The sequence below is a fragment of the Melanerpes formicivorus genome, unplaced genomic scaffold (assembly GCF_026170545.1).
Source record: "Melanerpes formicivorus ecotype bairdi unplaced genomic scaffold, bMelFor1.0.p_v2 SCAF_58, whole genome shotgun sequence".
Classification (NCBI taxonomy): domain Eukaryota; kingdom Metazoa; phylum Chordata; class Aves; order Piciformes; family Picidae; genus Melanerpes; species Melanerpes formicivorus.
The window spans coordinates 1,600,782-1,615,626 of NW_027142410.1; the positions used below are offsets into that span (position 1 = coordinate 1,600,782).

The 14,845-nt window shown below is 44.3% G+C and overlaps 1 protein-coding gene across 1 annotated transcript in view; it reads left to right on the forward strand.

Annotated features, from left to right (window-relative positions):
- The window catches only part of INO80 (INO80 complex ATPase subunit), an 85,574-nt gene that overhangs the window by 15,768 nt on the left and 54,961 nt on the right, over positions 1–14,845 (forward strand). Inside the window, exons 5-13 of the mRNA XM_068161439.1 lie at positions 6–167; positions 2,374–2,494; positions 4,791–5,005; positions 7,280–7,333; positions 9,310–9,513; positions 11,666–11,861; positions 12,047–12,114; positions 13,255–13,464; positions 14,031–14,111. Coding sequence (XP_068017540.1) covers positions 6–167; positions 2,374–2,494; positions 4,791–5,005; positions 7,280–7,333; positions 9,310–9,513; positions 11,666–11,861; positions 12,047–12,114; positions 13,255–13,464; positions 14,031–14,111 — 1,311 coding nt within the window. The remainder of the gene's footprint in view (positions 1–5; positions 168–2,373; positions 2,495–4,790; positions 5,006–7,279; positions 7,334–9,309; positions 9,514–11,665; positions 11,862–12,046; positions 12,115–13,254; positions 13,465–14,030; positions 14,112–14,845) is intronic.

The window sequence follows — 14,845 nt, forward strand, 5'->3', positions numbered from 1 at the left end:
GTTAGAGTATCCTTCTGAGTGATGACTCCAGTGACACTGATTCACCAAGTGATGAGGATGGGGAGGAGGAAGAAGAATTTTCTCTTTCAAGGGAGGAACTTCACAACATGCTGCGATTACACAAATACAAGAAACTGCATCAAAGTAAATACAGCAAAGATAAAGAGGTAAAAAGCCACAACATTTACATTGCCTTGATTTTTGTTCTTTTCTTTAACTCCATTAACTGTTCTAGTATTTTGTGGACTGGGAAATACCCTCTTGTTTGGGAGACTTCAACAACCTATCAGCATCTTCAGACATGGGTTAATTAATTACAGGCTGAAGAGCTGTTGATGCTTTATGCTGCGAATCTGTCTGTACTTCATGTAGCTGGTACTGGCACATGCATTACATACAGCTTCCACAAGGCTCTGTCCCAGTCAACAGGGCAAATAGAGGGTGCTAGAATGCAAGATTTGCCTAATACATATGAACACTGAAGTGTGCTGTGGGTTAAATTCTACTGCAGGTAGTAGCTGTTGTTTGGGGCTTAAACTGTTTAAACCTAAAGTAATATATTTGCATCATCATTGAGGTAACAGGTAGTAAGGTGATGTTTGCCTCCCTGAAAGGGGAGTTTGTGATTTTCTTCCTTATTATTGGACAGATGGGCAGAGTCCAAGGGCATGAGATTGAACATATCTAAATGCCAGGTTCCACACATTGGCCACAACAACCCCATGCAGTGCTACAGGCTGGGGCACAGTGGCTGGAGAGCAGCCAGGCAGAAAGGGACCTAGGGGTACTGGTTGATAGCAGGCTGAACATGAGCCTGCAGTGTGCCCTGGTGGCCAAGAAGGCCAATGGCATCTTGGCCTGTATCAGGAATAGTGTGGCCAGCAGGAGCAGGGAAGTCATTGTGCCCCTGGATTCTGCATTGGTTAGGCCACACCTTGAGTCCTGTGTCCAGTTCTGGGCCCCTCAGTTTAAGAAGGACATCGAGACTCTTGAACGTGTCCAGAGAAGGGCAACAAGGCTGGGGAGAGGCCTTGAGCACAGCCCTGTGAGGAGAGGCTGAGGGAGCTGGGGTTGTTTAGCCTGGAGAAGAGGAGGCTCAGGGGTGACCTCATTGCCCTCTACAACTACCTTAAAGGTGGTTGTAGCCAGGAAGGGGTTGGTCTCTTCTCCCAGGCAACCAGCACCAGAACAAGGGGACACAGTCTCAAGCTGCACCAGGGGAAGTTTAGGCTGGAGGTGAGGAGAAAGTTCTTCACCGAGCGAGTCATTAGTCATTGGAATGTGCTGCCCAGGGAGGTGGTGGAGTCACTGTCCCTGGAGATGTTCAGGAGGAGATTGGATGTGGCACTTGGTGCCATGGTCTAGTCATGAGGTCTGGTGACAGGTTGGACTTGATGATCCTCGAGGTCTCTTCCAACCTTTGTGATACTGTGAATATTTCTTCAGAAGAGTGAAGAAATATTGACCCACCCAGCTTTTTGCTTCTGTCCACCTCTTTCCTTTAAGTTATAAACCAAGATTATGTTAGCTTCTGGAAATATTCCCTAACCACAAATATTCATACACCCAATTTTATACAGGTGATAACTTTTGCTAGATTTTACACTAATATTTATTTCCATACTAGTAAGACATAGTACTCAGTGGAAATGACCAGGAATTGCCAGATCAGCAGTACACACCTATGAGGGAGGGAGGGAAACATCTGTCCAGATAAGCTTGGTGATGCTGATGTTCTCACCTTCCAAAAGTCTTTTATTAACTTAATTATGTGCTTAGATTTTCCATAGTTAATATACTGCCTTTAATTTGCCTGTGCATATGTAAGATGTGTATAATTGTTTAATGGCATAGTGCATGGAATGTACTGACAGATCTCATAACTTTGGGGGGGGGGAAGTGCTGAGTCAGCTGTATTTTTGTCTGGCAGTCTGAACATTCCAAGTTGTTTGTTCTTGTGGAAATTTTTTGAAGTGCCTTTTATCTAAATCCACACTTCTCACATCCTTTGGAGTGATGAAGCAGAGCATGTATGTAATTTGGCAGTAGGAGGCCCCTAATTGGATCGCTTCATGTCATGTGCTGTCTAGCTGGGCAGCATCTGTATGGAGAAGATGGAGCAGTGTGTTTTGAAAGTGTAAACTGCAGTGCCCACTCTTCCTGTCTTCAGAACTGGGTGGGCTTGGCTTCTTGTGTAGAACCTGAAGGTTGTCCCTGAGGGCGGTGCTTTCACTTTGGACATTGAATAAGGACGTTAAATATGGAGGGGTGCATGTTTCTGATCTCTGATCAAGATCTGAACTTGTTTACCTGCTGTCTCTGTTATGTACTGCATCTGTTTTCCATTACTGTGCTCATTTACTTCCACTTCAGTTGCAGCAATATCAGTACTACAGTGCAGGACTGCTGTCTACACACGATCCTTACTACGAGCAGCAGCGCCACCTGCTAGGGCCCAAGAAAAAGAAGTTTAAAGAGGAGAAGAAATTAAAAGGTAAAGTCACTAGCCTTGTGTTTTTACATGGCTGCAGTGATTAAATTTCTTACCTCTGTTACTTCCTTTGAATAAACAGAAATGCTCAAAGCTTCCTGGGTTTTGCAGGGAAATGCCTGTTCTGTCGAAGCAAGAACCTTGGGAAAACACTGTGCTTCATCTTCTGGCTTCTAGAAAGTTGGGGTGATAAAAAGGACTGTGAATTGGGAGTTCATGGCTTTTGATTTTCTTTGTGCACCTCTGAATCTAGAATGAGAGAGTTATGCAGTCAGTGCCTTGTATGATTGTTTATTGCTGTTTGTGTGAACTGTTCCATTCACTCAGAGTTATTTGTAAGCATGACAGTTCCTGAAAAATGCAAGAACTTCTCCAATACCTGATGCAGTTATTCCTGGTAGTTCAAGTGAACAAGAAGTGATAGGGAGAGTATTATGGAAATTAGAGAGAGCTCAGAATTGGACCAGGAAGATATTCTGCCCCTGTGCTCAGCACTGGTATGGCCACACCTTGGGTACAGTGTCCAGTTCTGGGCCCCTCAGTGCAAGAGAGATGTTGAGTTGCTCGGACATGTCCAGAGAAGGTCAACAAAGCTGGTGAGGGGTCTAGAGCACAAGCCCTATGAAGAGTGGCTGAGGGATCTGGGGTTGTTTAACCTGGAGGAAAGAAGGCCCAGGGGAGACCTTATTGCTCTGTACAACTGCCTGAAGAGAGATTGTAGCCAGGTGGGGGTTGGTCTCTTCTCCCAGGCAACCAGTGATAGAACAAGAGGACACAGTCTCAAGCTGTGCCAGCAGAGGTTTAGGCTGGATGTTAGGAAGTTCTTCATAGAAGGAGTGATTTGCCATTGGAATAGGCTGCCCAGGGAGGTGGTGGTGTCATTGTCTCTGGAAATGTTTGAAATAAGACTGGATGAGGCCCTTGGTGCCATGGTTTAGTTGATTAGATGGTGCTGGGTGATAGGTTGGACTCGATGATCTCAAAGGTCTTTTCCAACCTAGGTAATTCTGTGATTCTGTGTTGTCCAATGTAAGTTAAAATAGAGTTAATTCTGTGACCTCAGCTGAAGTTTCTCAGATGCATGTTTGCCAGGAAGTGCAGTTTCCTTTCTTGACTGAGTTGGCAGCAGCTGTAAATCTGTAAGGAAGCAGGAAGAGAAGGCTATGAACTGTCAGTGTAAGGTGAATCCTCTCTAGTGCAAGTACTTAAGTTTGAGCTGTGTTTTAAGGGGGCTATTTTGGGCTTCCTTCCTATCTTTCTGCAAGTTCCTTTATCTGTATGGATTTTTTTCCTCCCCTAATCTTGCAGCATGCATGATTTTGCATATTCACAAAAAATATTTTTAGTATCTGATACCAGTATCAATTTCCTCTGAAAGTTGGTATCTGGAATACATGATAACATCCCAGTCTCTTTGAACTGCTGAGAAGTTTGATTTGAGACTTAACTTACCAAACACTAACCTTATTACCTCTAAATATTTTACCTCTATGTGCCTTTAAGTAGAATTTTACCACAAAGCATCAGGTCCCAGATATTTTAAGTCCAAAGGCATGTTTACCTGAGTGGAAAAATTGCATTTCACCATTTTATTATTTAAGCAGGAAGATCACAAAGTTGGTGAGGGACTTGGAACATAAGCCCTATGAGGAGAGAGTGAAGGAGCTGGGGTTGCTTAGCCTGGAGAAGAGGAGACTCAGGGGTGACCTTATTGCCCTCTACAACTACCTGAAGGGAGGTTGTAGCCAGGCAGATCTTGGTCTCTTCTCCCAGGCAACCAGTACCAGAACAAGAGGACACAGTCTCAGGCTGTGCCAGGGGAGGTTTAGGCTGGAGGTTAGGAGGAAGTTCTACACAGAGAGAGAGATTGGCCATTGGAATGTGCTGCCCAAGGAGGTGGTGGAGTGACCATCCCTGGAGGTGTTCAGGAGGAGACTGGATGAGGTGCTTGGCGCCATGGTTTAGTTGATTGGATGGTGTTGGATGATAGGTTGGACACGATGATCTTGAAGGTCTCTTCCAACCTGCTCTGGTCTATTCTCTATTCTGTTCTTTATATTCTATTCTCTCCCCTCCCCTCTCCCCTCCCCTCCCCTCTATGTTTTCCATTAAAAAGTGAAGAGGAAGTATCTCACAGTAAATGGATGGTGCCAGGATTGGCCAACATGGATGATTTGGGTTTTCTGTTGGTTCCCCATACAAATTGACTGGGACAGTTTACTCAGGAAAGAGAGCTGACTAAATGCATCCCACACCCCAGAAAAATAAATTGCTTTTCATGATCACTGTTGCCATGCAGGCAAGTTGAAAAAAGTGAAGAAAAAGAGGAGACGGGACGAAGAGCTCTCTCCGGAGGAGTCACCGCGGCGCCACCATCACCAGACCAAAGTTTTTGCCAAGTTCTCTCATGACACACCACCACCTGGCTCCAAAAAAAAGCATTTGACTATTGAACAGCTGAATGCACGTCGGCGGAAAGTGTGGCTTAGCATTGTTAAAAAGGAGTTGCCAAAGGTGAGCCTGGCTAATGGTTCTGTGATGATAGCAGGGAAGTGAAGTAGAAAATTAACTCAGTGGGGAGGTGACACTTGGAAAACCAGAGTGAAGCAATACTTGGTTGTGGTAGTCGTTAATGACCAAACTGATACTCTGTAATCACAGTGTATGTTGAGTTTCTCAATGACCAGTGATAGCCAAGTGGATCATGTGTGTTTCACCACTGCTTTTGTTTGGAAATTGTAGTGGTTTGAGCCTTAACTGGGAGTTAAAAGCCCAGATGGGGGAAAGGCTGAGAATCTCTCCCCCACTCCCCCACTCCTCCCTCCAAACAGAGAGGGGGGAAAAAAAGGGTAAGGAGCAAATCCACTAAACAATAATCTGGAGTCGGCTTGGAAGTAGAGAGGTGAAGAATTTTCTTTAAACAAAATATATATATATATATATATATATATATATATATATATATATATGTATAACAATAACAGGAAAGGTTCACAAGGGCAAGGAACAAGGATGGATGGGAGTGGGACAGAAAAGAACAATACAAAACCAGTCTTTCTCTGAGGAGGCATGGAGGCAGTAGGGAAAAGGATCAGGTCCGGCCACGTGGCTGAGGAGCAGGGGGGCAGCTGCAGTAGCTCTCATCCAGCAGAGGCAGGACTCAAAAAGGAGATCCAACAGCTATGATGTCCTGCTTTTTTATACCCTGGCTGGGCAGGGAGGGGGGAGTGGAACAGACTCAGCTTCCCAGGGGAAAAACGCCCTGCAGGGAGGGTAGAGTACCCGAAAGCCCTCCACCCTGCTTTGTTTTTTTTGTTTTCAGAGAAGGGTGTTAACCCACCACAGCTATGCAACCCTATTCCATGAGTAAACTCTAGCAGGTACTCCTCCTACTGCACAGAACAGCAGTGTGGAGCAAACCAGTATCTAGATTTTACATAAAGTTTAGGAAAGGAATGTTTCAGTCATTGCAGCACGTGTGGTTTTTGAAACTTATTTCACAGCAGTCCAGGGCAAAGTGATTGTATCACTTGTAGGGTGAGCTTCAGAGGAGACTTGATAGGTGTCGAGGGTTGGGGGGAAGGCCTCAAGCCTTCTTCCCCCCCCTGTAAGTAAAGGGAAGAAAATTGAAAGGAAAAAAAACCGCAGCTGGATTAGCAAAGGATTGTGTGCTGTATTTACAAAGCAGTTTAGGAAATGCAGGTTTATATGCAGAATTTACAGTATTTACAATATATACAGAAATACACAACGAAGTAACACAGAAATGAGATTCCCCTCCCCTGCCAGGAGGAAGGGTTTCCCCCTGTACCCCCTTCTCTCCCCTTTTTCCCAAAGGAGGGTTAGAAAGAGCAAAAAAGAGAAATTGTTCATTTAAGCAGAATTTGTTAGTAGAGGCCTCACGCTTTATCAGCTCCAAGGTCAGTCTGGCCAAAAGCCCAGAAGCTGTGAGCATGCGAAAGGTGGGGGAAGAAGTACAAGACTGAGACTAGTCCCGCTGGGAATCACAACTTAAGGCAGTGCTCTGCTTCTCCACCAATGAAATGAGTTTAGACCTGTCTTGTTTATAAAACATTCGGCCATGGTGTCCCTTTGTTAAAGGCACCGCCTCAAATGGTCACAATAGGGTACTTGGGTGCATGGTTTAGTTGATCAGGTGGGTTGGATTAGTTGATAGGTTGGATGTGATGATCTTGAAGGTCTCTTCCAACCTGGTCTATTCTATTCTATTCAGGCACATTGTAAATAGAAAGCTGGCTTCAATGTTGCCAATTTCTGAAATGTGACCAAACATGGACCTTAGAACCTGCTTCTTGGAGCTCATAGTTAACAGACTCTGAATTCTGGAAAGTGGGCTATGAGTGATGGTTGTGTCATAAAGGATGATCTTACAAGGCAGGCAAAGGATATGTGCAGTGTGATAGACCTTACTATCTTTCATAATGCTGATTATGATCACATGATGTACATGGAGTTGGCATTAATTCTTAACATCTTGGGGAAGCAGTGGAAATTTTTCTTTACTTCAGTGATAAGAGTGGAATAGGAAAACCCTTCTTTGCAATAGTAGTTAAAGAAGCAATCCTGAAAAAGGGAGGGGGTTTTTACCTCCTTCCTTCAGGAGCTGAAATGCATTCATGCATGCTTTCAGTAATTAAGGATGAAAAGCTGTTTCAGTCAGAGATACAGTAACTGTACCTAATTACACAGTGCTGTGCATGGCTGAAGTTGGCATGTGTGTCTGCTGATCCTTTAAAATACTAACTTTAAGGGGGCATTCTTTTCTAGGCATACAAGCAAAAAGCCTCAGCACGCAACCTTTTCCTAACCAACAGCAAAAAGGTAAGTCTTGTTTAGCTTCATGACTTTTACTGGGTGCAATAAGCAAACTGTAGCCTCCTTACGTGTTCTTACACCACTGACTGTACTTGCAGGGCAGTGTAGAGGAGAAAATGCTGTGTGGAAGTAATTTGCCATTTAGCATAAGGCTTTTCTGGGGCTTGATGTGTCGTTTTGGTGTGTTTCCTAACCAAAGGATGACATGAACAAAGTGAATTTCTTTCACAAGATCTTTTGGCTTTCATAAGATACAGTAAATTAATAACTTTGGTGCACTTTGGCTTTCGAGCTGCCTGTCTATCCAGCAGCTAAAATTCGCTGGTTTAAGCGTTCTTGTTTAAATCAAAGGGGCTCTTGGAGTATTAAATGTGTTAATTTACATAAAGATATATAGGAGCTGAGACTAAAAATAGAACAATTTTCTGCTTAAGTCGTTGCAAAAGGAATTTATCTCCTCATTAGAGTCTTCTCTGAGAAGTGTCATTGTTCCTGCCTGGAAGGCTTTACTTTAGGAACACTAGGTGATGGCTTCCTGGCATTTCTCAAGTGTCTGAGACACTCAAGTGTCTGATTCATTTCTATGGCCAATGAAAAGGTAGTCAAGTATAGGTCAGAGATGAGGATACAGGAAATTTTCTGTTCTGTGTATGCATTATCAAGAAAGGGAGCACTTTCTGTGTCAGGGGGACAGGAAAAAGGACCTCTGCGTGTGTATTTCAGAAACTTTGCTGTAGGTAGGTTCTTCCCTGTGGTCCTCTCTAGCTATCAGAGGGTGGATTTCTTTGTGATGTCTGGGCATGCTGACTGTGGTTATTGTATTTGTAGGTATCACAAACTGCCTTTTAGCAAGTTAATGATGCAGAAGACTTGGAGGCTTTGAAATTCCACTTCCCCCCCCTCTTTATTTTAATTTTGTTTGACCATTTGAAATCTGTGTTGGAATTGCTGATGTGCTAATTTTAGTGGAGGGAAAAAAACCTGTCAGAAACATCAGACTCAGCAATTTTGACTGTTGCAACAATGGCATTGACTTATTTATACTAGAATGAAAAAGGACATTGTATTATGCTGCTTCATGGCATGATAGGAAAATTGTGGGATAACTCCACCACGTGAAAGGGCTTCTGTTCCACCAACACTGCTACTGCAGCAGCCTCATTAAAGCAATGAGAAAAGAACCACAGAAAAGTGTCTGGAATAGTTGAATCAGAGTTGCAAGCAGGCCTTGAACTCTGATCTCCTGAATCTCCTTCAAGGACTTACCAGATCTTTATGCCATGCTGAAACTCTTCAGGTTCTTCACCTTCTCAGGAGGTTTTTCAAAGTTCATGTTCTCTCATGCCATTTCAGAAGTGTTACTGATGAGTCAAGTATCACAGGTATTTTCTCTTCTGGAGGAGCTTGGATGAGGCCTTGAGTAACCTGGTCTAGGGGAAGGTGGCCCTGCCCATGGCAGGGGATTGGAGCTTCAAGGTCCCTCCCAACTTAAACCATTCTATGAATCAGACATGATTCTCTTCTCGGAGAAGAGAAGGCTCCGAGGTGACCTAGTTGTGGCCTTCCAGTATCTGAAGGGGGCCTACAGGAAGGCTGGGGAGGGACTTCTCAGGATCTCAGGTAGTGATAGGACTAGGGGGAATGGAATGGAATGAAGCTGGAGGTGGGGAGATTCAGGCTGGAGGTGAGGAGGAAGTTCTTCCCCATGAGAGTGGTGAAGCCCTGAAATGGGTTGTCCAGGGAGGTGGTTGAGGCCCTGTCCCTGGAGGTGTTTAAGCCCAGGCTAGACGAGGCTCTGGCCAGCCTGATCTAGTGTGGGGTGTCCCTGCCCATGGCAGGGGGGTTGGAACTAGCTGATCCTTGTGGTCCCTTCCAACCCTGACTGATACCATGATACTCTTTAAATGTGCTGTTGTTTATTGCTGCCTTTCTTTGAAATCTGCCCATTCTGCCACTCTTTGCAAAACCTTATTTCCCTGTAGCTTGCCCACCAGTGCATGAGGGAGGTACGTCGAGCTGCTATCCAGGCCCAGAAGAACTGCAAGGAAACTCTGCCTCGGGCACGTCGTCTCACCAAGGAGATGCTGCTCTACTGGAAAAAGTATGAGAAGGTGGAGAAAGAACATCGCAAGCGAGCGGAGAAAGAGGCTCTGGAGCAGCGCAAGCTGGATGAGGAGATGAGAGAGGTACAGCAAAACCAGCAGGCTGCTGCTAATTCATCTGTGGAGGAGTCATAGAAGTGACTGGATAAGCTGAGTTTTAAATCCAGGCTTTGAAAGTCAGCTACTTGTTCTGTTTCAGCAGTATTGCTCACGTTCCTTCTGCTATTGTAACAGTCTTTATGTAGCTCTTCTAATGTTAGCTAGAGGTGATATACAGTTCAAAGGCTTCTTCCTAAAACTGTTACAAGTGAGTGAGAGGGAGGAAGGGATTAGAGAAGCAGCATTGGCTCACAGGCATGCATAGCTCAGGGATGGGTTTACATCCTTCTGGGTCAAGGCACCTTTTCATTCATGTAGAATACTCTTTGTTTTCTGTATTTTTCCCTTCTGTTTTTTTTCCCCTGCTGCAAACTGATACAGGAATTTATATATAGGGCACAAAATCTTTCTGTGATTGCTTTTTTTCTTGGCCAAGTAACAGCTTCATGGACTCCCTTACAGAGCAATAGGGGTTGAATTTAAGGAAAGGCTTGCTTGCCAAAGCTCTCTAGTGGGTTTATGGCTGGGACCTTACATGTGGGGTGATGAGCTAAGGCTGAATCTTTTAAAATGCCTGATGTTTAGTTTGATGCTTAAATTATGCTTTTATCTGAATGTGCTGCCCAGGGAGGTGGTGGAGTCACCATCACTGGAGGTGTTTAGGAAGAGTCTGGATGGGGTGCTTGGTGCCATGGTTTAGTTGATTAGATGGTGTTGGGTGATAGGTTGGACTCGATGATCTCAAAGGTCTTTTCCAACCTGTTTAGTTCTATTTATTGTGTTCCTATCATATTTGTAAACATTTTTTAAGCTTTCAACTGTCTTAAGTTTAATAGACAGCTTTTAAACTGTAGCATTTTTTAACCAGAACCTAAGAGTGAACAGGGTTTCTGCAGTGTCTTGCTGAACTCTGAACGATGACTGTTACAGCTGTGTTACCTAGTGACTGATTTCATGTGTTCTCCCATAATTGTCTTCACTAGTAAATCATGGAATCAATAAGGTTGAAAAAGACCTCAAGAGATCATCAAGTCCAACCTGTCACCCAACACCTCATGACTAACTAAACCATGGCTTCAAGTGCCACGTCCAGTGCTTTTTTTAAACACCTCCAGGGACGGTGACTCCACCACCTCCTTGGGCATCACATTCCAATGGCCAATAACTCTTCCTGTGAAAAACCTTATCACCTTGAGCCTAAACTTCCCCTGGCACAGTTTGAGACTATGTCCTCTTGTTCTGGTGCTGGTTGCCTGTGTCCAGTTCTGGGCCCCTCAGTTTAAGAAGGACATCGAAACACTTGAATGTGTCCAGAGAAGGGCAACAAGGCTGGGGAGAGGCCTTGAGCACAGCCCTGTGAGGAGAGGCTGAGGGAGCTGGGATTGTTTAGCCTGGAGAAGAGGAGGCTCAGGGGTGACCTCATTGCCCTCTACAACTACCTGAAAGGTGGTTGTAGCCAGGTGGGGATTGGTCTCTTCTCCCAGGCAACCAGCACCAGAACAAGAGGACACAGTCTCAAGCTGTGCCAGGGGAAGTTTAGACTCGAGATAAGGAGAAAGTTCCTCACTGAGCAAGTCGTTCGTCATTGGAATGTGCTGCCCAGGATGGTGGTGGAGTCACCATCCCTGGAGGTGTTCAAGAGGGGACTGGATGTGGCACTTGGTGCCATGGTCTAGTCATGGGGTCTGTGTTGATAGGTTGGACTCGATGATCCTCGAGGTCTCTTCCAACCTTGGTTATACTGTGATACTGTGATAACCGAATGCTGGAGAGAGGCTATCTTGAGAGCACTCTTTTAACTGTTCAGTTTTTTTTGGGTGGGTTTCTTTTTGATCCAGACAAGTGGAGTCCTGTTTATTTTTGTCAATCTTTCAAATTTTCTTCTATTACATTATGGTGTTCTTGGCCATGATTACAGAATAGAAAAGAACTTTTCATTTACAACAATCTTGTACTTCATTATGCATCTTTATGGTGGTGGTCAGTGTTTCTGTCTCCATATTCAAGCATTTTAGTGTCAGATCATTTAGTCAACTTTATATTGCTAGACTAAGATTTTGTTTGCTTTAATGATATTTTAAACAGTGAACTTTTTTCCCCCCCTTCCTCTGTTGTTTTGTAAATGCTCTCCTCTTAGGCTAAGAGACAGCAGCGAAAGCTGAACTTCCTGATCACGCAAACTGAACTCTATGCCCATTTCATGAGCCGTAAACGAGACATTGGGCACGATGGCATCCAGGAGGAGATCCTGCGCAAACTGGAAGACAACTCTACCCAAAGGCAGATTGATATTGGTGGAGGAGTAGTGGTCAACATCACCCAAGAAGATTATGGTGAGTGGTTCATCAGCTGTCCTTCCCACGAGCTCCTTTGAAATTCACTCCACTCTGCACGTTAGCCTGCGAACTGCAGAATTTCAGGCACAAAATCCTCCTCTGTAGGAAGCACTAGTTGGAATTACTGGAATTTGTCCATGGTTGCTGCTGCACAGCTCTAACATGGAAATGTTGTTTTTCAGATAGTAACTATTACAAGGCCCAAGCTCTGAAGAATGCTGAGGATGCTTACCAGATTCATCAGGCCCGGGTATGTACTTTTTTGAGCCACCAAGCAGACAAGAGTGAGCGATGGGTAAAGGCCACAGAACCAGGATCTTTTGTAGCAGCCATCTTACAGAATCACAGAATGTTAGGGGCTGGAAGGGACCTCAAAAGATCATGCAGTTCAACCCCCCTGCAGAGCAGGATCATTTATACCAAATCACACAGGAACACAGCCAGGCAGGTATCTGGAGTATCTCCAGAGAGGGAAGGTACTTCACAACCCCCCTGGACAGCCTGTTCCAGTATCAAGCAAGTTTGTTAAATCCTGAGGACCAGATCTGAATTTCATTCCATTGCCACTTTCTGTGCCAAACAGGTAGAAAAACAGACTGTAAAGTCTTGGACTATAGAAACAGGCTTGTTTTCTGTTAGTTCTAGCAGACATCCCATGTCTTAATGTGAAGGGAGGTTGTAGCCAGGCGGGGTTTGGTCTCTGCTCCCAGACAGCCTGTGTCAGAACAAGAGGACACAGCCTGCGCCAGGGGAGGTTTAGGCTGGATGTTAGGAAGAAATTCTTCACAGAAAGGGAGATTGGCCATTGGAATGTGCTGCCCAGGGAGGTGGTGGAATCACCATCACTGGAAGTATCCCTTCCAGTATCTGAAGGGAGCCTACAAGAAGGCTGGGGAGGAACTTCTCAGGATCTCAGGTAGTGATAGGACTAGGGGGAATGGAATGAAGCTGGAGGTGGGGAGATTCAGGCTGGTTGTGAGGAGGAAGTTCTTCACCATGAGAGTGGTGAAGCCCTGGAATGGGTTGTCCAGGGAGGTGGTTGAGGCCCTGTCCCTGGAGGTGTTTAAGCCCAGGCTGGATGGGGCTCTGGCCAGGCTGATCTAGTGTGGGGTGTCCCTGCCCATGGCAGGGGGGTTGGAACTAGCTGATCCTTGTGGTGCCTTCCAACCCTGACTGATTCTATGATACTAAGTGTTTAAAAAGTGACTGGATGAGGCACTTGGTGCCATGGTTTAGTTGATTAGATAGTGTTGGATGATAAGGTTGGACTCGATGATCTCAAAGTCTTTTCCAACCTGGTTAATTCTATATTCTATTCTGTATTCTTTACAATTCTGTGGTGAATTAGTATGTTCAGTCATCTTATACATATTTTCCTCTTCTCTTCTAGACCAGATCATTTGATGAAGATGCAAAGGAGAGCCGGGCAGCTGCTTTAAGGGCTGCTAACAAGTCTGGTACTGGCTTTGGAGAGAGCTACAGTTTAGCAAATCCATCTATCCGGGCAGGAGAAGATATTCCCCAGCCTACTATTTTCAATGGGAAACTGAAAGGTTACCAACTGAAAGGCATGAATTGGCTAGCCAACCTATATGAGCAGGTACCTTTGTACACCTAGCAGGTTTTTAAATCTTCTAGGATTGTTTAAGTCTTTAGAGTAAAGTTGATGGGAAAAAAAGAAAATTACAAGTTTAAAAACAGACCATGTCTACTAATCTATAATGTCTTTAGAAGCAAGGAAATAATGCCTTGGAATAGAGTGCTAAGTTAAAGATCCTTTATGTGAATGTTTATACAACTGCTTATGACTCAGATTACGCACTGAGGAAGCTTTTGCTGCTCAGAGCTGCCTGCTGATTCAGGCTTTGGTCAGCTGGTAACCCACAGGCAGCCTTATCCTTGGGTGTGTACCCAGATGACAATGGGATCACAAAGTGCAGACAGGCTGGGGAAAAAAAGCCAGCCTGGGGAAAAAAAGCCAGCCTGAGAAACAAGTGAAAGTGCAGTTGAGATTCTCTCTTAATAGAAAACATAATAGACAATAAGTTGTTTCAGAGTTGTTACACAAGGGTTGTTCTCCCTAAATTTATTGTCAGCTGTTCTGCTAGTCCTGTATGGGTTTTCAAGTACTAAGGAGAAAGGTGTTGATTTATGGCTCTCTTGCAGGGCATCAATGGAATCCTGGCAGATGAAATGGGTCTGGGTAAAACAGTACAAAGTATTGCTCTGCTTGCACATCTGGCTGAGGTAGGTGAATTCTAGCTTATTCCTGGTCAGTATGCCTGATAGAAGATGCATACTTCTCACATGTTTGAAATATATCTGTATCTATCTCTATCTGTATCTATCTATAAAAAATAAAGGTTAAATGTCCTGGAAGGCATTTTACCTATGGCATTTCCCTTTTGAAAAGGTATCCATGAATATAAATGTATAAAAGTGGAATGTTCATGTGTTCACAGTAATATTTCTTTCATTTAGCCATGTTCACTGGCTTGTACAAATCAGAAAGACTTGTAGGGAATGAAGCCCAAATACTGAGCTTCTTGGCAAACAGGGTTGTTTTCCATATTTGTGGAATTTTTCAGGAAGCAGAATTATTCTTCTTTGCCAGGGCAGACAAACAAAACAGAAAAAGCAGCAAGAGTTAAAAAATGCAATAAAATTGATTGGCATCCAGTCACCTGCTTTAACTAGATGATGTTAACCAAGCAATGCTTAGAGCAGAATTAGCTTCAGTGGAGACCAAATGACAATTACCTGCAGTTTATGTTCCTTTTGATACCAGTTTTCACTGCCACTGTCAGCCACAATAGTGGAAGAGTGTGCAGAGGCAAAGGCTCTTGGGGCTCACCTGTATGGAAGAGATAACAGATAGCCTTGTCTCCCTGGTGCACTGCAACTGGAGATTTTTGGAAGCATAGACAGGACTTTTACTTCTGGTTCTCCCTTGTGCAGGCCAGCTTGTAACTACCAGTACA